General features: G+C 43.7%; 1 protein-coding gene across 1 annotated transcript; it reads right to left on the bottom strand.

Annotated features, from left to right (window-relative positions):
* Positions 1-158: 158 nt before the first annotated feature.
* On the bottom strand, positions 159-23,469 carry mxd4 (MAX dimerization protein 4). Its single transcript, XM_068726735.1, has 6 exons — positions 23,271-23,469; positions 22,548-22,647; positions 19,243-19,272; positions 7,334-7,448; positions 5,507-5,669; positions 159-4,801 (listed from the first exon to the last, which is right to left on the bottom strand). The coding sequence occupies exons 1-6, from the start codon at positions 23,332-23,334 to the stop codon at positions 4,629-4,631; spliced, it is 645 nt and encodes a 214-aa protein (XP_068582836.1). The 5' UTR covers positions 23,335-23,469; the 3' UTR covers positions 159-4,628.
* Positions 23,470-23,557: the final 88 nt, after the last annotated feature.

Genomic DNA, 23,557 nt, shown 5'->3' on the forward strand with positions numbered 1-23,557 from the left:
TCACAGCTGCACAAAACAAACAGGAAGCCTGTTCACATCTGTATCTGCATATTCCTGCTGCTTGTTTTCAGTTGAAGCCACAATAAGTGTCATACATAGATATGTAGTTCAATACAGTGTATTATAAATCATTTACCAGGCAATGATGAGGCTGCAGCAACTTTATGTATAAAACACTTTAATTATATTACAATGAGAGAATACACAATACCTTCAAGTGTTTGCTAAAATGTAGCCAGCACCAGGTAGTCATGTACATACACTCACACACAAAACAAAACAAAAAGGAACTTATATAACATCTTCTGAATGCTTATTACACATCCGCTAAAAAGGAACATATTCACAGGTCTCTGGCACAGAACTCTCCCTACTCTGCACAGTACATAGGCCCAAACAAACTCCTTTCAACTACAAAACCCGGCCAGCTCGCCCTCTACAGCCTCGAGGCTCCTGTGGGTTTAAAAGATGAACCACAATGAAGGTGTTTGACTCTGGAGCGTCACCCGGCACATAAAGATGCATAATAAGGAGAAAAGACATAAAGCCTGGGGGTCCGGAAAGCGGGATGCTGACCTAAAGCATACACGTAGTTAAAGCTACTTGTCTGGAATCGCATATCATTCAGCATGGAAGGGTTAAAAGTGACTATTTGGCAGGAATAACATTTCATAGAAGTCATTGTGTTGGTTTTTTACATGAGCACCGTTACTCAGCAGGCTTAGGATGGCGTCTTCTGTGTTTCTGATTTCATCGGAGTGCGCAGACTTCTCTGCTTTGACCCTGCTCTCGGTGCAGACGGTCCTTGGTCTGTGCTTCACCCACGACTTCATCCCACCTTCTCTTTTTCTCTCTCTGTCTGCTGACCTCCCCAAATATCACTCTGTGCTTTTGTGCTCTTAGAAAACCCCAACACACCAAAGTAAATCTCTGTGCAACCGCAACATGTAAGCAAATCTCAAAATCTTGTCTGTGCTTGCTCTGATGATCTCTTGAATTACACTTTAATCTCAATAGGACTTCAATGAAGACGTGCTTGACGTGAATGTTTACCTTTTTTTGCATTAATGAAGAAAGCTGCAACATCTTCTCTCGCCTCTCCAAGGGCTTAAAAACATGAGCAACTGTTCCTGATTTAACAGTCATCATTTCTACAATCTTTTTCCAAGGCACATCATTAAAAGATTTTCCATAAACACTATCCATCCAGCATTCAAACAAAATGTTACCGCGTCCAGTCATCTGCTCAAAGCCATTATTAGTGTGTGCTATGTACATTTTTTTCACTGTATAATTGTAATCTCATATGTGGCCCTCATCCCATTCGCTCTGTCACTTTTCTACTGGGAGGTTCTGTGCAAGAGAATAACTTTATGCCATTAATATGGTTTGCAATGTTGTTCATTTGACCGACAAACTGAAAAAGGACATTTCTGATACAGTCATGTACAAATCCTTTGACATTAATGTAAACTCTTGATGAAAAATAGAAAACAGCTTTTCCAAAAAAAGTTATTTTTGTTGTTGTTTTTTTTGTCCTCCTGCAGTGTATGGAGAGAGTGCAGATAGGAGGTCACCAAAAAAATGCACCACAAAGTAAAAAAAAGCAAAACCACCTGCTTGTCTTTAAAACCCTGCCCGCCCACCCTCCCTCAGAAAGCACAAGATGGTAATATTGCTGTGTCTCAAGAGGTCCTCTGATCAATGGGGTAACACTATTTTTGGGACGGACCACTGGGAGCGCGAAGGATTACACCTTTAAGCTGCCATTGATTGTATTATTCTTTTATCGCTCCTATCCCAGTGACTCCATTTAAAACAAACACATAGTCAGCACACAATAATAGTAAAATGACAAAAAAAAAAGAAAAGATCAACACGCTTCAAGCCCAGAAGTTTTGAACCCCGTTGGTGACCATTCGGGGCGACTGGAAGCTGCCATGGGAGTTTACCAGTGTGTGGTTTCTTTTACTTTTCTGTGACTGGCAGTTGGGCGTCAAGAGGGTGGGGAGTGCCTGGACAGGGTGCACAACAACAACAGTGGCTGCTCAGTAGAGACCAAATGGGCTTTTTTTTTCTTTTTAATGTATTTTATAATGAGGTCTTCTCTTCAAGTGCCCCATTGCTCATGGAAGTGTTTTGGCATGGTAAGGGTTGAAATCAAAGCTTTCAGCCCGCCAGAGAAGAAGAAGAAGAAGAAGAAGAAGAAGAGGGAGGATGCGATTAAGAGGAAAGGAGGGGAGTGTGACCTGAGTAGGGACCGAGGGCGAGGAGGTGGGAGGAAGAGGAGGAGGAGGAGGAGGAGGAGGGAGGTCATAGGCTCACCAAGGCACAGAATGACAGCAGGAGAGTCACCCAAGGGAGAGGGGCCAGTGTATCAGCTCCCCTGCCCCCACTCTCCCTTCAACAAGCCTGACCTCATGTCTGTCTGTCTCTCATATATTTATATTTTTATTTATATATAGATAGATATACTCGCTGTTTTTGTCTTTTCATTACAACAGAACATTTAGGAAAATATAATACAAAATTTAATACAAGAAATATAGACTACACTGGCTAATATCACTTTAAGTGACGAGTAGCTTCTTTTGTATGCAACTTTTTTGTGTTCTTGAGTCTTTTGTAGTTTAACATTTTTTTGGTCAGACCTGCCATGGTGGACTGGCCCTTTTTTAATTTTTTTTTAAGTGTTGGGACGCCAAGCTCTAAAGACTGCCAGAGACTGAGGCCCTAATGATTATTAAATAGTCAGAGAGTAACAGAAGCGACTCCTCCGTCAATAGTGATTATTGCGCATAAGTTAAAGACGAGTTAGAGAAGAATTGTCCTCTACATTCGTCTTCAGCAGTGCCCAGAAGCTCCAGAAATAAGTAACAGATAGCAGAGAGGAAATACGATTATTAGTCTCGTTATAGAAATTAAAAGTTTAACTGAATGTGATTAGTTTGCTAAGTTAGCTAAAATGAACGCCTCTATAGAGTACAAATCATTAGAGCTGGCCCTTTTTTTTTTACTTTTTTTTTTTTCCACATTTACAACTTTGACTTGCTAATCAGGACAAAAGAAAATTAAAAAAAATCCAGACACACACGAACACTGCTTGAAAAAGTAACAAAGCTGTAGAGAAATGCAAATTCTGTGTGAATGATGGCCTTGTGAGCAAAGAGAGGGATCATTAGTGAAAAGGAAAAAGGAGAACTGCCCCTTTTTCTGAAGGTCCGCCCTCCGAAAGCACCCACTGGCCATCAACAGGGTAAGAAGGTAAAGGAAAAAGTCTCCCTCGAAACCTCATGGTCCACCACAATCATTTAAACACTCAGAGGAAGCACCCGCCTCTCGTATTTATTGCTACATCAATTCGCTACTGAGAAAGAATCAGAAGATTTGAATCAATCTTTAAGGAATAGAGTTTTTAGTTATGAGGCAACTCCTTTTTTTTTAATTGACATAGTAGTCCATCCACACCATAGGGTGGTAGAGTGTAGTGGTCAGTAGTGTGGAGTAGTGGTTAGGCAACCCAACCAGAGGGAGACGTGAGGGTTTGGACAGTAACTGTACATCTATATACATTCTTTCTTCTCTGCTACAGCCCTGGACATTTTTCACTTCGTCTTTGGCCAAAAATCGGCCACAATTGGTAATGAAGGTCTGACTTTGTGTACAGAAGTAGCTGCTGAAAAATTGGTTGAATGTTTTGAGAAAAAATCTTATTTACTTCCTTGCCAAGAGTTAGATGAGAAGACCGTTACCACTCCAAACTGTTAAACTGCTAAATGTGAAGCTACAGCCAGGTCGGTTAGAACATCAAGGCTGAAAAACGGCAAAAGCGAATAAATATATTTCCCCAAATATCAAAATATTCCTTAAATCGTCCATTTTTCAGCAGTCAAATGTTTCGAGGAAAGTGCAGGACTTCTGCAATAGCTACTCCTGTAAATCTTATTGTGTAAAGGGAAGATATTGTGTGATGTAAATGACTTTCAATGTTGCAAATATTGCAGAACAAACAGAAGTGCTACTTCGCAAACTTGGTGCTAAGCCTCGTCTGCGTATTGTTGCCTCGTGGAGACATGAAGCTTATGTTTTGTTTTTGACCTCTCTTAAACTCCCTCGCTTGTTCTTTCTCTCTTGCAAACACACACACACACACACACACACACACACACACACACACAAAAACATGAACACACACATCCTGATTAACAAGTCAAAGTTGTCCACCACACTACAGAAGTCCCCATTAAAACCACAAACTCTGCTCTGCTCTCTATGAGCAGCCTGCAGCAACACTAATAAGGGGGTTGGAAGGGCAGTGGGAGGGCAGGGCGTGTCTGGAGGGGCAGGTTCAGGCAGGATACAGTAGGGTGAGGTAGGGTCAGTGGTCGGGGGGGGGGGGGGGGGGGGGGGGGGTCAGGAAGGCTTAAGTGGCATTTCAGCCCCATGGACTTCCTGGAGAGCTGGGGCCGGGCAAAGGAGGAACATGTTCAGGGTGTGCCAGCGTTGTGGACCGGTCTGATGTGGGGAGCGGGCGGCGTCGGCGATTGCAAATGGTCAGGGAGGGGAAAGGTGATGGGAGGGAAGCCTGGTCGAGGAAGCTGATTGGGAGATGGATGGCTGCGCGCTGTCTAACAGTGGTGCGGCTGCAGTCTGTGGGAATGTGTGGCCGTGTAGCTGGTGTCGCTGGAGCTGCTCTGGAGGCTGTAGTGGTCCTCCTCCTCCTCCTCCTCCTCGCCATCGCTGATGCTGTCCACGCTGTCCGCCTCGCCAGGAGTGAACTCCATGCCCTCGATGTCCACCTCTGCACGCAAAGAAAAAGAAAATACGCATTGGTTATTTTCGGTGCTGTTCACAAACAGAAGAAGTGAGGGGAAACTGTTTATTTCCACCCAACTGTGGGCATATTTATTAGGGAGCCTGCAGCGCCTGTGGATTAAACCCAGATTTAGGCAGCCGTTAAAACTCTGAGCAAACAGGCAGATCTTTGTGCTCCTGTAGCTAATCCCCGTCCATTGATAAACAACTGCATGTGTGTTTACCTCATCCAGGATTAACAAGCATACTCTAACAGTCCAAACTAAGCATCTCAGGGGAGTCTGTGACACCGGTGAGCAGCAGACTGCACCTTTAAACTCGGGTTATGCTTGAATAGAACTAGATCATACCACATTGAGAGGAAAATGTGTTTCTAGCGGTTCTGTACGACCATTAAAGAGGTTTAACGCAGACACCCCCCCCCCTTACCTCAGAGGGGAGCAGATTACCTTTTAATATTTTTGTCATTTCGACGGATGAAGCGTGGCAAATCGGTTGAGCTCCTACAACCTGCACCATGACTCGGTGGACCACATGTCATAAGATGTGGCCCAGAGCTTACCAGTGGACATCGCTGATGGAAGGAATTCCCAGACACAAAAGTGATTGTCCAGATTTGGGACGAACAAGGTTTTCTAGTGAGATGATCCCTGTTGTAGTGCTGCTGGTTGACTTTTCAAAGCCAGCGTACCTTGCTCAGAGTCGGTGGAGATGGTGGAGCCCATGCTGTCGGTGCGGATGCGCTCAACGGATCCAGACACGGAAAGCTGCTCCAGGCGGCGTTTGAGGTAGCGGTGCTCTCTCTGCAGCTGCTCCTTCGTGTTTAAAGCCTTCTTGTCCTGCTCCTCCAGCTTCTGCAGAGCCCCATAAATGCCAAAAATCAATGATAATGCTCACTGGGCGCAAACATCTCTTTTTTACTGGATACCCGTAAACCTTTTTTTTTGTCGTACCATTCAAATAATCCCTAAAATCCCTGCAGGAAATTTCATTTCGGGACCATTTTTTTCTTTCCCTCGTTATATGTTTTGCGGTATCTTGCAATGGGAAAACTTATTGTGAAGGAGGAACACAAAAGTAGTAGAAAAATAAATGTGACGGTGACCTTTCGTGTATGTATGACTATGATAACAGGCATTAAGAATAACTATTAAAAAAAATAGCCAATGTTCCCGCTGATGGTCTCAATTACTTATGTAGGCCATTCTGTTGCTAAAGCAAACGCTTCAGTAGAAGATAACTTCTGATTGTGATCGGCATATTATTTTAATATTTATTCATGATGTTGGATACAGTGTATCTTTGCAAGAATATGGATTCATGTCATATCATGCAGAGGCTGTAACTGATGTTATCACATAAAAATGTGAACGCTTGTGAAACCAGTGTTTTCTATCATCAGACCTCTGCCAAACTTTCAAAAGAGAGAATTTAACAACAACAATAAGCAAGTGGCTGAATGACTGTCTCTAGGTTAGAAAGTCAAAATGAACATAAACTCTAAAAAGCTTTTACTCAACCCGGGATTATTTTTTGCACTAGTTTGCATGTGAAAGTTTTCGGTGGTTAATTAAAGCGGCACCTTGTGATACGGGAAGATGCAACACTGACGAGAACCATCGCAGATCGTCTGAGCAGAGAGGACGTGCACGGTAAACAGGAAATGAAGGGTTAAAACTCGCCACGTCTGGATTTTTCTACCAACCACAGTGTTGCTGCTTGTAAACAGCAAGATCAGTACAGCGTGTCCTAAACTGTACTTAGATGTACAGTTCATCCTCTGCATGGCAGCGGTAAGAATCTAATGCTATTCTGCCAGCACTGGTGTATTTTTAAGACCTCCTCGGTCACTGCTCCTGCTGCATACTTTTCTTTAAGCATCTTGCATGCAACAGTTAAACGAACTGTGGAGGAGGGGCTGTCCTTAAACAAATCAACATCCAATTATGTTCTTTCACATATCTAAAGATCAGCCACCAAATGTCCCGTATATTCCACTTTGTTGACTAATCAGTTTTGGTTTTTTTTACTTGCAGTATCTGAACTGCTCTGATGGAAAGATTAGAAAACAATATAACACTTAAAGAATGCGGGGGAGGAAAACCAAACCGCTCAAAGACGAGTGAGAAGTAGAGCACGGACTTATCAAAGAAAGTTTTATCTAGTTTTACTACCCTAGTGCTGCAACAATTAATTCACTCTTTCAATTATTTTTTAGTTAGTTGATTGTTTAGTCTAAATATGTCTAAAAATAGAAGACAATGCTGTTGATAATTCACCAGAGCGCACAGTGATGTTTTCACAACAGTTCAGAAACCAAAGATATTAAGTTTACTATGATAAAAACACATGGTGGAACCAGCAAACGGCCTTTTTGGCTTGACAAATACCAAACTGTTGTTAAAGTTTTTGTCAATTATCTGTCGAAAGAAGGCAAAATTATCAGAAAGATGGAAAAAAAGTATCAATATGACATGTCTCCAGCTTCATTTTTCTAGTTTTTATTCATTGTTAATACCTTGATGTGCATCCTGGCCCTTTTCAGCAAGCTCAGTGTGGTGTGTCTCGTGCTGTCTGGACCCAAAGGCACCAACTTCTTCAACTGCTCCAAGTACAGCCGAAGTTTGGCACGTCTGCAAACAACACAAGCACAGGGTGAGTCAGCAGACATCTACCAGCAGGAAAGTGAGCGGGCACCTACTACACCAAATGTGACAAAGCGTTTATCAACACGTCCCTGAAGGGAGAAACAAATACTGTGACTGTCGTGTTCTTCTCCTGTGCCGGGAAACGCACTAAAGCAACGACTTGAATACTACACGGTCGGTTTCGGTTGTGACTTTGGGATTGGCCGCGTGACGTTGCACGTTCAAAGGGCTGAAGGGAGCGCAGAGTCTCGCTCGTTACACATGTTCAAAGCTTGCAGAGGCTCAAAGTAACCGGTTCAAATCCCCGAGAGGACATCCTCCCAGCATGAGAAAGGCAATGTCACATGATGTTATACTTACAAAATACTTTTTCATTTCATATTACACAGCCAGAGTTCATGCAAGTGCCTCAACATTTACCTCTTTCCTCATCAATAAGAGCTGTTTTTCGCAGTACACCCACACATGACACACATTCAAAGAGCCAAACGGGGCCTTAGCTGCGAGACTTTCCTGTTTTTAGAAAATGTGTATTATACTTATCGAACCCTGTTGGATTTAGCCTGCCTGTGTGACTAAATGTGGTTGCTTCAGTGTGCTGGTGTATTCACAAAAACAATCTTGCATTGCACTCACTGATACTTTTGCAGAATGTTTTTGTCCTCAGTGCCAAATGGACAACCTGCAGAACCCTAGAGCTGCGGGAGAGACCTCAGACCCACAGTCACCGAGAGCAAAAAAGTAATTATTGACCAAAGTGACGGCCATGAGAAGAATCTCATCTGTTCTGATCGCTCTGTCGGTTGAACTCAAGACACAAACCGTGGCCCCGGAAAACCCTGCATCGCTGCCAAAGCCCTTCAGGCCAACAACCCTGGATCCTCAAGTAAACAGCTCACTGGATGCAGCGTTTGGGTGTTTAATTCAATGTTACTGACGACAAGGCCTAGTTAATGTCTGTGTGGACATTGACTGACTCTGTGCGGATATTGTATATTTTTTGTCCTATTGTATAGGACGGCTTTTATTCACAATTTTTTTTTTTTTTAATCAGCAGATTACCTCCCATGTCTGTCCTTGGTTCATTCAAATTTTCCTCATGAAGGCCTTTCAATCCTCCATTAGTCATGCTAGTCCATGAACCGTTTCTTTGTTCTGATCTAGCCTTCCCCCCCTTTCTCTCGTTCCTTTGGCTAACTCTGTCTGAACGGTAAACAAACTCCAACAATGCGAGGTCTCCACTGGCCAATACTGCGACCACAATAAACCTAATCAGAGAAATGAAGCTCTCTAGGGCTGGCTGCAGAGCCGAGCACACAGGAGAACACACTCTCTACACACACACAGTCTTTCCCTTTTTCTTTTTTTTCAGGAAGGGCGTCGCCTGTGTTTTTCACATAAAATAAGACCTTCTTTCTAGCGTCGTCTATTTCATTGAGAGGTCAGCCAGAGGCGACCTGTGGACTACAAGAGAGTCTTGGGGGTTAAACAAAATAATCCAAAGTCATAAATGATAGTTGCATCTGTTTTGTTTTTTTGGATTGTAGCTACAAAAATGCACCTGATTTAAATATATATATTATATTATATATATATATATATATATATATATATATTAAAAAAGGATCTGCAAAGTGCCGTTGAAACCATCTCTACCTCTCTACAGGTGCATACAGGCGTTCCCCCCAAAAAAGGGCGTGTGAAAGTGCTCTGGTTCTTTTATTTCCTTTTCTCCCAGCCCCCCCCCCCCCGAAGCCCTCCACTCCACCCTGCCAACACCAACACACCCTCATCCCACTGGAAAACAAGTGTCTTCTGAGGACATGGGGCGGGGGCCCAGCCTCCAACCTGCCCCAGTCGAGCCACATGAAGCAGTTGGACTGCAGCCAGGCGAAGCAGGCAGGAAGGAGCAGCGGGGGGGGGGGGGTTGGAAGGGAGCGGGGTCTGAGCTAGTGGGTGACTTTCTCTTGGGTTAAAAAAAAAAAAAAAAAAAAAAAAGGGGCTCTTTGAGTGTAGTGTGTTCAGCTGCACCAGGCAGCACTCCACACATCATCCAATGGGTAACTTGAGCCAATGGGCCACCATCTTGCACACCGCCCCCCTCAGGCAATGAAAAACAAAAACAAGGCGTTCCCTGAATGCTCTGCCTGACTACCCACCTCCCCCAAAAGAAAACCTATTTTTACTGAAAAAAAAAATTCATCACAGGGCCCACCTGTAGGCTCGCCACATTTTTTACCTGGCATGCAGATGAAAGGAATGTGCACATATGCACTTTCACCTCCTGAATGAGTGGAGATTTGTCTGGGCTGAATCATTATCCCAATCAAACTTGGAACTGTTCAAACTATTTCTTTAAAAGGTATAATAACTGGTAATGACAATGTATTTACATGCCTGACTAGTTGCCCTATGTGCTGTTGTTTTTCTATGTCACATGACACCAGTTTCAAATATGTAACTATTTAAAAAAAAGAAAAGAAAAAAGCACTTCCATACAACCAAACTATAGCTTTGATAGTCTTTAGCTGTGCACTAAATGCTACACGTCTCCTTTCTATTTCTGTTTTCTAGTCTCTATTGTGACTCTGCTTACGTAAAAAAGGTTCATGTTTCTGATGCATATCAATAAGACGGGACCTGGGTTAACCTGGCACTGTGTCTCTGACAGCTCCTACCCAGATGCACATGCTCCCCTACCACGAGACACACTTGCTGTTTTTCTTGCTTGTTGGTGGGGACCCTCCCTCACTCACGTTTGTTATTCCTAAACCAAGCCCCGGTCACGCTATGTTTATCAGAACAGCCATGCAAAGTGTGGCATAAGATGAACGTGAATGTTGTGTTCGTGAAGGAGAGCGGACATTTTGCACAGCCTGGCTCAATCAAATTTTCCAGTCTGTCTAGCTTGAAAATAGTGCGGCCTTTGATGTATTCATGTAGTCATAAAGAGTGTCACAATGTGAGACTGTTGATGTAATGTCATATGAGAGTTTGTACTTGTGTGTGTCAACGAGTTCAAACATCGTGCGAAAGTCAGGGTTTCTGTGTCCGATGGACACAATTTTCATGGGATATGAATTTGTGTTCAAACACTCTCATTTAGAAGTGTTTTTAAAGCAAAAACATAAAAACAATACTGAAGATAACATTGAAAATAATACGTTATTATGGTGTAACAGAAGCATTTTAGCTTTGAAAAGTTTTCATGACTTTGCTAAAAAATGAAAATTGGAAAAACATCCTGCAATTTCTCTGCAGCTGGATATTCATTAGTAAGTTATGTCTGCAGGGAAATGACCACCTGACCGTTCTCACGTGCAGAAAACCACGGGATGGTTTCTGTCTGATCTCTGGCCTTCCCACCCCCTTCTCTTCCCTCCCCATCCAGAGGCTCAGTGCCAAAACAAAGCAAAGGCAGAGGAGAAGGGGGAAAAAAGGAGCGTTTGCTCAGAAAGCTGCGCTCTGCTAAAAACTGGAACGAGCTATTTAAACAGTTTTTTTGACCATGCTTTTCTCACAGATCTGTTCACACTATGCTCCCTTTTTACTGCTGAAGTCAAAAGGGAGCAGTGTATCTGCAGCAGCCTGTTTTTATGTCTGATGGATGCATTATGAAGGATATGTAAGTGTGCTGCACAACAGAAAAAACCTGACCCTGACCGTTTTTCACACTGTCCACACACAGATATCCTGGTTCTCAGACACGGTCCTGGTGACAGCGGTGTCTCAGGACCGTCCAGACTGGAGATCTGTCGGTACATTAGGAGCTGCAGGGCCTGAGAAGGCACACCAGTGCAAACAACGGGCCTTCACCCCTCACTCACTGCACTGTTTAATGAGCTCGCTGCAGCCCAGCGCATTCCTCAACCCATACGCACAGGACCGAGTGGCTTGTCTGGCAAGGAGCCAAACGCCGCTAAGCTAAGGTCAGAGGTCATCAGGAACACCACTGCAATGTTTCCTCTCACTGCCAGAGCTGACTCGGTTTGTTCCCTGTTGGGTTTAAAGAAAAGAAAATGCGATACCGGGCCTCTGGTGTTGTTTTGACTTGAGCCCACAAGACACCGGCATGAAGAATTTCCTGCTTTGTCGGCTTATCTTGTCTGCGCAATAATGCAATCATTTGATCTCAAAATGCAATGTGTACATTTGAAGGATTTGTCATTTGACATCTCCAACATAAAGTGGATCTAAACGGTATTTTCAAAGGCTTTAAGAATGAATTAAGATCCTTACAATTCATTCATAGTTGTGTCCATCTCTCTTATCAGGAGACACAACATTACTTAAAAAAGAAGTCTGACATACTGTACGCCATCGTGTGCAGTTTTCCTCGGCAATCAGGGATTATTTTTGGATGTGCTACCTTTAACCTTTGAGTAGGATACAAAAGAATACCCCAAAACCTCGCAAACACTATGCATCTGGCCCCCTTTGTTTAGAGCGTGGCTCTGTTATGTGAAGGGAAAGGTGGGGCAGCGTTGCGTGTGTATGGCTCACTACTGTTGCCATGGTGGAATTTGGGGGTGCCAGTGAAGTGGCTCCACATCTGGCTGGCAGGTTCCTGGGGAGTCTGAGGCCAGATGGAGGGATTGTTGAGGTGATGAGGGACCCTACTCAAGGCCTCAGCTGACAAACACCGGGCCTTTGAGAGGCCCGTCATCAGTCTCCCTGTCACCGTCCAGCGCTGTCCTGAACACGACTACATTTAAAAGAGATCATACTCTCTGAAAAAACGAGAGGGTAGAAAAAAACCACCGGTGGATTCGCCACTTGCCCACGTCAGCAAGACGAAAGACAGGCGGGGAGACACAAGAGGCTTTCATCACCCTGATGTGAAAATGTCAGTCGTCTGGGTCGAGCTGTATTTGTTTTCTGTCATGGAGGATGCCACACCCGCCAACTGTGTGCAGTGACAACTGCAGGGAGAGACAGACGGATACAAGTCCCCCGTAAACACATTCTCCTGGCGGCAGGAACCTGGAGCTCGCTCTCACATGACTCTGCTCTCGCACGCAAACAGAAACTTGAACGCACCACCACAACAGCAGCACAGACGGAGGGAGGGGCCTGGGTTGCTCCACTACTTGTGGAGCATTGCTCTGAAGAAAAAGAGCTCAGCATGCTTTACTGGTGATTAAACAACAGGAAACTGCAGAATGAGTCAGATCGTTGTTCACGCGTTGTAGTAGTATTTCTACCAAACTGAAATATCCACTGGGCGTGCTCGGGAATGCCTTGTAATTAGATTCATTTTACTTTTTTTTTCTTGTACTGAAACAATCCCCTGTGGGACCGTGGATCATTACAAAATCCCTTCCTCAGCACAGCCAGCTTACACTGGTGTTAACAGAAAAACAGATGTCAAATAGGGTTTGAAGAGGAGAGCGTGTGAGCGAAAAGAGAGAGAGAGGGGGGGTCGAATTAAAGAACAAGTTCCCTGTGCATCTCTGAATCATTTCAACACGATGTTAAATGACAGACCTGGACATTAATTGCCTTCCGCTGCGTGCTTTGAAAAGCACATCTGCAAATGTTGGGACAGACTAGCAGAGACAAGTTCGGCGAGCTCAATAAACACATTCCCCTGACACGGAGCACGCTGTGGTTTTATAATGAACCCTCGGCAATGATCGACACGCAGGGATCTAGTGGCACAAGAGACGATCGCAGCGTCCGTGTTTACTGTAAAAGTTTGTCTGTTTACTTCTGTAAGGAGGTTGTAGAACAGTAGGGCGGGGTCCTGTTTGAGGGTCTGGGCCCAACTAAAAGAGGCCACAAGATGAGTGAGATAATAAACAGAGAAGAAGACATTTCTATCACACAGAATCATTCTTAGGGGTGACCGTGGCTAAGTGGAGAGCAGGGCCGCTTATCAATCAGGAGGTCGGCGGTTCGATCCCTGGTTCCTGCTCTGCTAGTCATGTCAATGTGTCCTTGAGCAAGACACTTAACCCCAAGATTGCTCCCGTAGCTGCGTCTACGGTGTGTAGATAGATACTGAATTGTAAGTCGCTTTGGATAAAAGCGTCTGCTAAATGACTGTAATGTAATGTTATTGGAAACTTTTTTCCCTTGTGAATTAAAGTATATTGGTACCTTTCAAATACAACAAGAGGAAGTCACAATGCAAGGAGCCATTTTGGGAGTCACAAAAAGCTTACACACTGCTGTTGTTGAATGTAAAAAAAGAAAACTAGAGAGAATAAAGGAGAGTAGAAAACAGATTGATGAATAACAGACTGCCTGCAGCCCTAATCCGCTCTATAAATGCATCAATCAAAGAAATATTCGCTTGAAAAACAAGCCCAATGCGGATGCGGCTGCAGAGCATTCTAGTAATACTCGGCCTGCAAGTTTGTGACCCCCACCAAGCCCCCCCCCCCCCGCGCTTAAACTGACTCTGTTACTTAACTACATTCCAGCACATGTGTGCACACTCTGCTGACCTGAATTCCAGGCCGCCTGCTCGACACACAGAGCAGCCACATCCTACGCTGCCTCCCGTCCCTCTCTCTGGCAACGCTCAAGAATGTCTTCGTCTCCTCTCGTCCTCGGGCTGACAAGAGCCCGGGACCAAAACCATGAATGGTTCAGTCAACTCACTCTCCTCCCTCCTCTCCTCCTTCTCACTTCTTTCTTTAATTGCTTGTTGTTGTTGGGTTTCTTTACCCTTGAAACCCCAAAGCTATGCCCACACCTTGTTAAAGTGCATCCTTTAGCTGTCGCTTTTATGAGCATCAGCTGCTTTTACTGACACAGAAACACCGTGCTCCCTGCAGCAACGACGCCTGAGAGGGAGCGGGGATGTTCTCGCCCAAATGTCGGTCCACAACAGTCACGTTCACAAACTCAAATTCCTGTGTCGGTGTGCAAAAAAAGCCTGTGCAGGTCACCCACAGGCCAAACACACCATCGTCAACAGATAGTAAACGGCATGTGCGGCCGTTCAGCAATTGTGGCCGGGCTTGACCTGACGGAGCCGGAGAGTGCCTCGACGCCCAGTGACCTCAGTGTGGAGAAATTCAACGTGTGACCTGTAGCTTGTTTCTTATTCTTTGTCCCAACCAGCGAGACATGTCACACAGCTATGTCCTCTTGCTTCAGTAAATGTAGAACAATTTGGACGAACCCAGTCTGTCGTAAGGTTGGGAAATATGACAAAATGCATCTAGAGAGGAACGAGATGTGTCAACCGTCTGAGATTTGCCTTTCGGTTTATACCAAGAAGATATCCCTTTAATACATCTCTTTGTATTGTGATGGAATCAATAATTCATACTGATAACACAAGACACAGATATTCCCATCTGGTTATTTTTTCTACGAAAGTACATCTATGTCACAAATGCATGTATTTAAAGCTGAAACGATTAGATAAAAACTATGATTCTGTAAAATCTTAAATCTTTAACTATTTTGATAATAAAATAATCATGCCCAAGCAAAAAATGACAGATGTTCCCTTGCCCTGGGATGTTTTGATAAACACTTTACAGGCAAAACAAATAATCAGTCAATAATCAGCAGACCAGATCAATAGTGACACTCATTGTTAGTTGCAGTCCTACATATATTTACATCTTGATATAAAATGACATGTAGAAACAGCACACCTAGAGTACACATCAGCTCAACAGTCACGTTGAATGTAATGTACGTGCTGCTACAAATTACTATGATCTACATGTGCCTTAATGATTAGACCACGTACAGTACATCAGTCCTTACTCTGGGTTATTAGCTGCTCATGCAGACCTAATGACTCCAGGTGACCACACTCACATGACGAATGTAACTGACAGTGTGACATTTGAGGAAGTTATGTACGAAAGCCACATGCAATCATGTGAGTATATGAATTCCTCACCAAAACCCAAACTGGAGGAATAAAGTGGTCCACTTTGTTTATGTAGCTGCCTTTTAACTCAAAATAAATTTTTAAAGGCAGGATGTTAACATGTTACGACCTTAACTTCAACTGTATTCACAATCGCTGTGTGTTCTGCAATCATTGAAATGCAGATGAACAGGCCTAGTGAAAGCCTGCCATCTTCCACATAAACTCACTGTCACAAAAGAAGATTTATACCTCAAAAAAAGGAGAAACGGGCACGGATGAGTTTTGGCAGGAGGGCCAGCAAAGAGTGATAAAGGCCCTCTGTGAGAAGGGAGATCTGCCTTTCTCGTCCTTGTTGCCTCAGGTTTCTGCTGACTCAAACACTTTTAGAAGTTAAAAAAAAAAGGAGAGCCAGAAAAAAAAACATAACAGAAAAACCAGATGTGGTCTCTGAAGAAAGAAGGAGACAAAGAGTAGAAGGCAAGGAGGTGAAGTAACTAACAGGGCTGTGGGACGGCTCTCCCTCCCACCAACACACCGCCGTAACTCAAACAGCTCAGTGAGGCACACACACACACACACACACACACACACACACACACACACACACAGGAGCTTCACTCAAGGGGAAAGAGTTCCTCAAAGCCAAATAAGTCATTCATCACAGCTGGGAGTAGAAGACACCGGGAGAGTAAATTTAATTAGAGAGAAGATTAGACCATGGCAAACCAAGGGCCTGCTCCTGTGTCCATGAAGTGCATGTTAATTTAGAGCTAAGTTTAATAGGTGCCACACAGTTGCTGCACATTAGCTCAGTGCGATATATATATATTGTAAGTGAATACTGTTTGTCGAAATCAGCCACGGACGGTGTCTTTGTCTGGAAAGGTAAAAATAGAGATGTAAATTTGTTTTTTTCAATTGAGGGAAGCGGCACAAACATACCCGACATAACCACACCATAGCGGCATTACATGGCTGGATTTCCTGTAAACAGGTGATATGTGGGAAAACAAAATGTCTGTAGTTTCACAATTTGTTGGCGTTTCTAGAAAAGGAAACTTGCGGCATGGACGAGTTGTCAAAGGCGTGATCAAGAGCGGTTGAGAGTCAGAAATGGGAAGGAAGCAATGCCAGCGGAGACCAACCACGCATTCGGTTTCACGGAAATGTCAAGCCAGCGCTCTGCAGCTCCGGCCTGTGCAATGGCGAGAGAGAGAGAGAGAGAGAGAGAGAGAGAGAGAGAGAGAGAGAGAGAGAGAGGGGGGAAAAAAGCAACAGAGTCACCCTCGAGACGGTCTATACAGAGCTGTCACGGCTGCACTCCGGCTGCAGCAGATAAGCAGGTTGTGTCGGGACAGGCGACCCTGCGGGGCGCAGCTGGCACCCACCCAGACGTTTCACTCTGATAGCGGGACACAAATATATGCAGGGTGCCTCTTGAACGGCTGCCAAGGCAAGCAGTCAGTTTCGTGAGAGACACCTAGCATGCATTCATCGCTGAGCTGCAGCCAGTGAGCCTGACGTCTGCAGGAAATGGAAGAAAAAGAAATGTAGACCAAAACATATTTAAAAGTTGCCACACTGGACACCGACACTTGCATAAAATGGACAGATGACTTGAAAGTAGGCCCGCTGTCCCGCACAATATTAGCGCTTTTTCACAATACATGCAGTCAAAAGCAGACGTTTATCGGTAACTTTGCCTACCACGAGAACATAACGTACAAGGAGGGCTCTGTGCTGCACCAGCGTGAACCTAACGCACCGGCACATGATCAAACAAAGACAGTGAGTCAGGGCTCAAACAGCAGCACCTCCCTAGAGTGGCGTCTCATGGCGTGAGGGAGGTCGAGCTTTTGGAAGCAAAACTGGGATTGCTACAGATTAAACAGGTGTGTAGCTCTGAGCGGATGCTCCAACTGGTCACACACACACTCACTAAACTGGTTGATCCGGACAGCTGAAGACTTTTGTTTTTTCTTCTGATGAATCAAAAGAAAAACCAAGACGGAGATCAAGCGAGGACACTGAAACGTTGGATCATTCCTTTGAGAATACCCGTAAGGGTTGGGACTGAAAACATTTTGGCTTTCTGTTACAGTCTTGATCATTTTTTGAGACAACTGATCGCTTGGTTGTAAGAAAAAGTCGAAAAAAGGCACATTGTACACAAGGTGATGCCTTCAAAGTGCTCGTTTGATTGGGTCAATAGCCTAAAACCGAAAGATATTCAATATAAGTGAATCAAAACTGAGGAAAATCTGAAAAAATCCTCACATTTGAGCAGCTGAAACCAGCAAAAGTCTGGCATTTTTGCCTGATAAATGACTTACACGAGTGTCAAGATTGTTGTCAATTAATTTCCTGTTTCTGTTAATAATCTCACTACAGCTGGTTTAATGCACTACATACACATGCACTGTAGGTGACCGTGCTTAAGCTTGATGTCACAGCCTCAACCTTTAACATGTTGGGAGTAATGACCGTGTAATTTGAAGAGGATCACAATGATACGTCGTCACTGCAGGGCACGTCATTACAAATAAGTGGACGGAACTTTTGCCTGGGGAGGGACGGAGAGAAAAATAACGGCAGGAAAGTACTTTTAAATATGAACTAATGCATCTTCTGTCATGAAGGAGTATTTAAACATAATTAAATGTATTTAAGCCACATCGGAGCCAAAACACCAGCGAATAACTAAGAGAACTCACGTGTTTTACCATTACAGTCAAGACGCTGCACATGATGTAAAAAACCCCGTCTTTTTTAGAAACTTGTGGCCGTAGTGACGACAAGGGAAGTGAGTAAACCGATTATGGAACACTTTACCGGCACTTGCGTTTGTCAGTTTGACCGGTCACTTCATTGGTAACCAACCACACCCGTCATCGGACATGAGGTAACTGTTGTGTCTCAACACCTGCTTTGTGATCAGCTGTGCCTCCCAGGTCAGGGAGGAATATGTCTGAACTCGTTTCTCTCGTCTGCACTGCACACACATCCATTACTCACTCCCAGACATGTGACTGGCAAACCCCAATCCCTCAGCGTGGGTGACAGTGTGTCACGCAAATGCAGCCCAACACACCCATCTCAGCCTCAGCTCACATGCTGACAGTCACATCAGCTGGTTTGTAAATCCTCTCTAGAAGGCAGTTTGTTTTTGTTGTTGTAAGAATCAGCTTGGGATGACCTTGATGCAAGCACACCAAAAAAAGTTTTGCTTCTTCCACTAACCCTCTTCCCTAAAGCAGCTAGGCTTTGTTGTATCAAAGAGGAGTTTTTGCTTCCTGACAAGAACCCCCTTTGGATCTGTGAAGTCAAAACAGAGCAGAAAACAGACTGTCTGTGCCTTTAATGAGCGCAGATATCACATCACCGTGAGCTGAGCGCTGTACCCCTAAGGGAGGAAAAGAAAAAGGTGGAGTGAGATGCATGCTGGGGGTAGTAGAGCGGGATAACCGTGTGTATGTGTGTGTGTGTGTGTGTGTGTGTGTGTGTGTGTGTGTGTGTGTGTGTGTGTGTGCCGTCTATGGGCCTCTTAATTTGGAGAAATGACAGGCGAGATACTGATTCACCCCGCCTCCAGCTTGGTATCAGCCTGGGCTAGGATTATCACATTACTGACAGGATTCCCTTTCCATACAAGGTAACGAGTTTCATCCGTGAAACGGAGACAGATCTAATCAACGTGGATCTGCTCTTTGAAATGAGCTTATTATCCATTTTCAGACATGAGAAATTAATTGATTCAATCTTGTTGAAGATGACCTCCGATCCAATCTGGTGCTTTTGATGTTTACCTGTAGCCAGCAAGCCTTTGCTTAGTATGTTAGGAGCTCAAGGTTTTGCTCAACAAAAGCATGCACACGTAAATCATACAAACGGGACAAGATGCGATAGACCAGAGGGCCTCAGGTGTGATCTTACCTGTGTTTCTCCAGCTCGTTGTGCGACGATCTGTGAGGACGAAAGAGACAGAGGAGTGTCAAACCACCGCCAAAATAATGCGATGTAATGAACAGTCCCAAATTGAGAGGCATGGCAGTTTCTATCTAAATGTAAGACAAATGAAAGCAAGATGAATGGAAGAAATGCAGAGTAAACAGCAGATGTGAGAAGCATTCTAAGGAAAAATGTGTGAAGACATCAAAGAATGGTGTTGATCCCTTTCTGCCCACATGTTTCTTTAGGTCTTTTGAATGAGTTGCTTTTAAAATGAAGTTCTACCAACGACACAGAATATAATAATAATAATAATAATAATAATAATACTCCAAAATAGGCCTCAAGCAAGCAACACAAAGGCTTGATCCCATATTCTGGGAATAGACATCCATGACAAGTGTGCAAAAAATGTGAGTGGAGTTTTTTTTAAATCTTTTTCCATGTCTGTGTGACGTCTGTCAGAGTGTGCAGCAGAGCGCCAAAATGACCCCGAGAGAAAAGAGAGAGAACCCCCCCCCAACCCGCTCTCAAACAGCATGCACGCACTGCTGTTGTTGCTGCACTCTGGCTGAAAACCAGCGTGGATAAAAACACACTCAGACGTCTGGAGGCGGAGACGCTGCAGAATTCCTCAGCGCGCGGGTTATTCCGAGGAGGGCCCCTGTCGCGATGTGCAGCGAGGGCACTGCAGCCCGTCTGAAACAGGCCCTCTGTTCACGAGGCCGTCATGGATACCGCGGCAATAAAAACAAAACAGTAACAACAAAAGGGCCAGACTGACAACAAGCCTTTTCAGATTTTTTTTCCGCTGTTTGAGAGCCCTTGTCCTCGCGAAGCAGCGGTTCCCACAGCTGTGTGGAGGCCGAGGCAGTGGCACCAAAAAGTGGGGTTACAGTTGACCGTGCGAGCTGCGATAATGTGGCGCCTGCTCAAAAATCCTCCCATAAGGAAGACAGGACGTTTCACCGCTGCTAATAACCTGATCCAAAAAGGCCGACATCATGGAGGAAGCTATTCAAACCTTCACAAATTTGGGGAAATGTCCCAGACAAAGCACAGGGCATGACCAGGAAATAATACTGCAGCTTTCAGAGGAAGGGAATGCACGCAGACCTGTAATAACAGCAGGTTAACACACACACCTTTACATGTTATGTAAAAGAATGGTGTGGCATGCAAAGGACTCTGTGCTTCCATGGTATGAACTGGGCCCTGGTGATCATAGGCCTACATATTAGCCTTATATCTCCCATTTTTAAAGCTCATCGTAGGAGCACCTTAAGTCACTATTTATATTCTTAATTTCATATCTAGTGTGACAGAGGGGTGAAGCAGGGACACTCTCAGCGATAATATTCCTTGAATTGATTTTGAACCATTTAGATTTTGAACAGTCTACGAGTAAAGAAAAAGGAAACTCCACCAGGTTTTTTTTTCTTTCTGTGTGCAGAAATAGACTACCAGCCGTTTTTTTCACATGCCCTAAATATTGCATCATTGCAAAACATGTGATTGGTTTCAATTGGCCAATTTGGTCCTGATATCAACACCTTGGTTCTACAAAGCAAAGCTTTGTACTTTTTAACAAACAGCCTGCTTCTGTTTCACTGAAAATAAGTTGAAACATGTTTTTACTTCACTACCCCCTGCATCCTGTTGATGCTAAAAAAAAACAAAAAACAGCAAGACAGTATAAAGGGAATTGGGGAATTGGCCCATAGTGCAGTCACAAGAAAAAAGAGGGAAAAGCAGGTCTGGTGCATGAAGCTTGGTGCACTGGTGTTTGTCACAGTGTGTTAGGTGTGTGTTTCAGCCACCACACCCACCTGTACACACCCACACACATGTAAACAATTGTGTTACTATGTCTGAGGCTGTGTCAATGGAATGTGGATGAGATTGCTATGACAAATATAGAAACATTACTTTTAAATGTACAAAGCCATACGCCTTAAAAAGGGAGTGCAATTATAATTGTGATAGCACAGGTTCCTATTCTGTACGCACAATGATGTAACTCTGACACTGAGGAAACCAGGCTCACTATGCTTCCTTAAACTAATATTAGCCAACAGGAAAGTTTTTTGTCTTCATGTGCTAGTTTTCCTGGGAATAAAACTGCACTGACAAGGGCACATCACGCAAATGTTTCTGGAGAGTTTCGCCAAAAAAACACATTAACTACATATGACAGGTTGTTAACAGATGAAAGATTTCACTGTTGCACACTTGGCCAAATAACACTGCAAAATGTTATTTTGTATGTAGCCTCGGACGTAAAGGTCCTCAATTTAGGGCCATTAAACAACGGAAATTTTGATAGCGACTAGAGCTGATAGGATTAGTCGATCATAAGAAAATAAAACAATTTTGATAATCAATTAACTCATATATGATAGTAGACTTAATATATTTGGCTTTTGGATTGATCTTTGAAAAGAAAAACAAGGGATTTCAAGATGCTGCCTGGGATTACGTTGTGCATTTTTCACTCTTCTGTGACATATTAACTATTCAAAAATGAATCAGTTAATCAATATATAATTTGCAGATTAACCAATAATGAACAGTACAGGATAACAGCACTGTTAGCGACCTTCCTACTGAACAGGCCTTTTAATCACACAGACGAGAAATACATTTTAACTTGTTGAGGTTGAAATGACCTTTAACCAGCTGTCCAACTGGTCTAAAAAGAGCAACAAAGCAAGATTGAACCGAAACTGAAACTTAAATGTATTCACTTATGTAATGTTATTCTGTGTGATTGTATGGCCTAGCAGCAAGGTCTATATTAGCTGCAAATTGTCGCAGTATGTGAATGGGATTGGACTGGGGGGTTACTACGGGGGTAAATAACTTTCATTTAACATCAGACACACACGTACAAAACACACCAACCACATGAAAAAAAAAAGGCACAGGTGAAAAAGCATGATAGTCGTGCAAAAAACAAAGGTTACGTGTGTGTGTGTGTGTGTGTGTGTGTGTGTGTGTGTGTGTGTGTGTGTGTGTGTGTGCGTGCGTGCGTGCGTGCGCGCGCGTGTGTGCATATGAAAAAGAGAAAGAGTGGGAGCAGCAGAGTTGACAGTGTACGCGTGGCAGTGTTTATTGGAGAGACCAAAACAGAGAACCCAGCCCAGGCAGCAGCAGAGAAGGCAGTGTGCATGAAAACAGCCAAACTATGTGTGTGTGTGTGTGTGTGTGTGTGTGTGTGTGTGTGTGTGTGTTTCTACACGCTGGGACTTACAGCAAACAAATACAAAAAGCAAGACTTATATATTTACCTATTGTTCTGAGTTTTTCTGGAAATTGACGAGGCTTTCGTTTTCTTACTGGAAAAGTCGCTGCTGTACGGTAAAACCGACGCATAACCGTGTTCTGCCTCTATTGAGCAAAACAGAACACAGGGAATGTTAATTTACTGTGGTGTATGCAAGAATAAATAATAAAAGAAAAAGCTGTTAAAGAGTCATTCGGGGAAACATGAAATATCTATAGAGGAACAAAACGTGATCGATCGTCAACGTTATCGCTTCCAATATATCAATATCGAGCTATATAGCCTTCAGCAAGGTGTATATTGTGAAGCAATCCACGTGACATGATCATCTATGTGTCTCTGTCATTATGATACTGGCTCATATTCTCAATGTCACTCTTGTTTACTCATTTCCGAAGAGAGATAATCTGAGAACACACTGCATTCTGAGTATATACACAACACGTGAGCTAGTATTAGACACATTGCAGACACAGTTCATAAATGCATGACCTACTTTTAAATAATAACATAGACCTGCTCTTTTTCTAGCATATAGGCTACTGGGTCCAGTTTTCCCCCAGCTCCCATTGTCTGTAGAGTGACATCATACCTGCACTATGGCAGGGCACGTTAAAACTTTACATAAAATAGAAGATTAAGCATTGCTGTTGCCCTAATGCACCATTCACAAAATAATCTCTAGCCTCGAAATCCTGTCAATTTGTCAGTTTATAGCTTGAAATACCTCTGTCTCTTCTTTCCAAGTACTCTGCAGCCTCCAGCAGAATTAAAAGAGAATTAAGTTCCATCTTGTTGTCGTCTTGTTATTAAAAATAGAAAGTATCTTTTGACACAGATGTAGAAGTCATGAAATAATGGAATTGAAATTGTCTAACTGTTTGTACAGGACGATGTACGAGCGCTGCTATATTCAGTTCTGAGTCTTGGTGACTCCAAACTACAGTATCAACAGCACCTAAACTAAAACTCAGGGGAAGTGAGTGACCGCACGCTCGTCCAATGAGAAAAGCC

The sequence above is a fragment of the Cebidichthys violaceus genome, unplaced genomic scaffold (genome assembly GCF_023349555.1).
Source record: "Cebidichthys violaceus isolate CVI_PGR_0920_01 unplaced genomic scaffold, fCebVio1.0.p SCAF_4, whole genome shotgun sequence".
Lineage (NCBI taxonomy): Eukaryota > Metazoa > Chordata > Actinopteri > Perciformes > Stichaeidae > Cebidichthys > Cebidichthys violaceus.

Coding starts and splice junctions, on each gene's coding strand:
- mxd4 (XM_068726735.1), bottom strand. CDS start 23,334: ATGGAACTTAATTCTCTTTTAATTCTGCTGGAGGCTGCAGAGTACTTG. Junction 5,670..7,333: donor GGGCCAGGATGCACATCAAG/GTATTAACAATG, acceptor GGGGCTCTGCAG/AAGCTGGAGGAGCAGGACAA. Junction 4,802..5,506: donor CTCCACCGACTCTGAGCAAG/GTACGCTGGCTT, acceptor CTTTGCGTGCAG/AGGTGGACATCGAGGGCATG.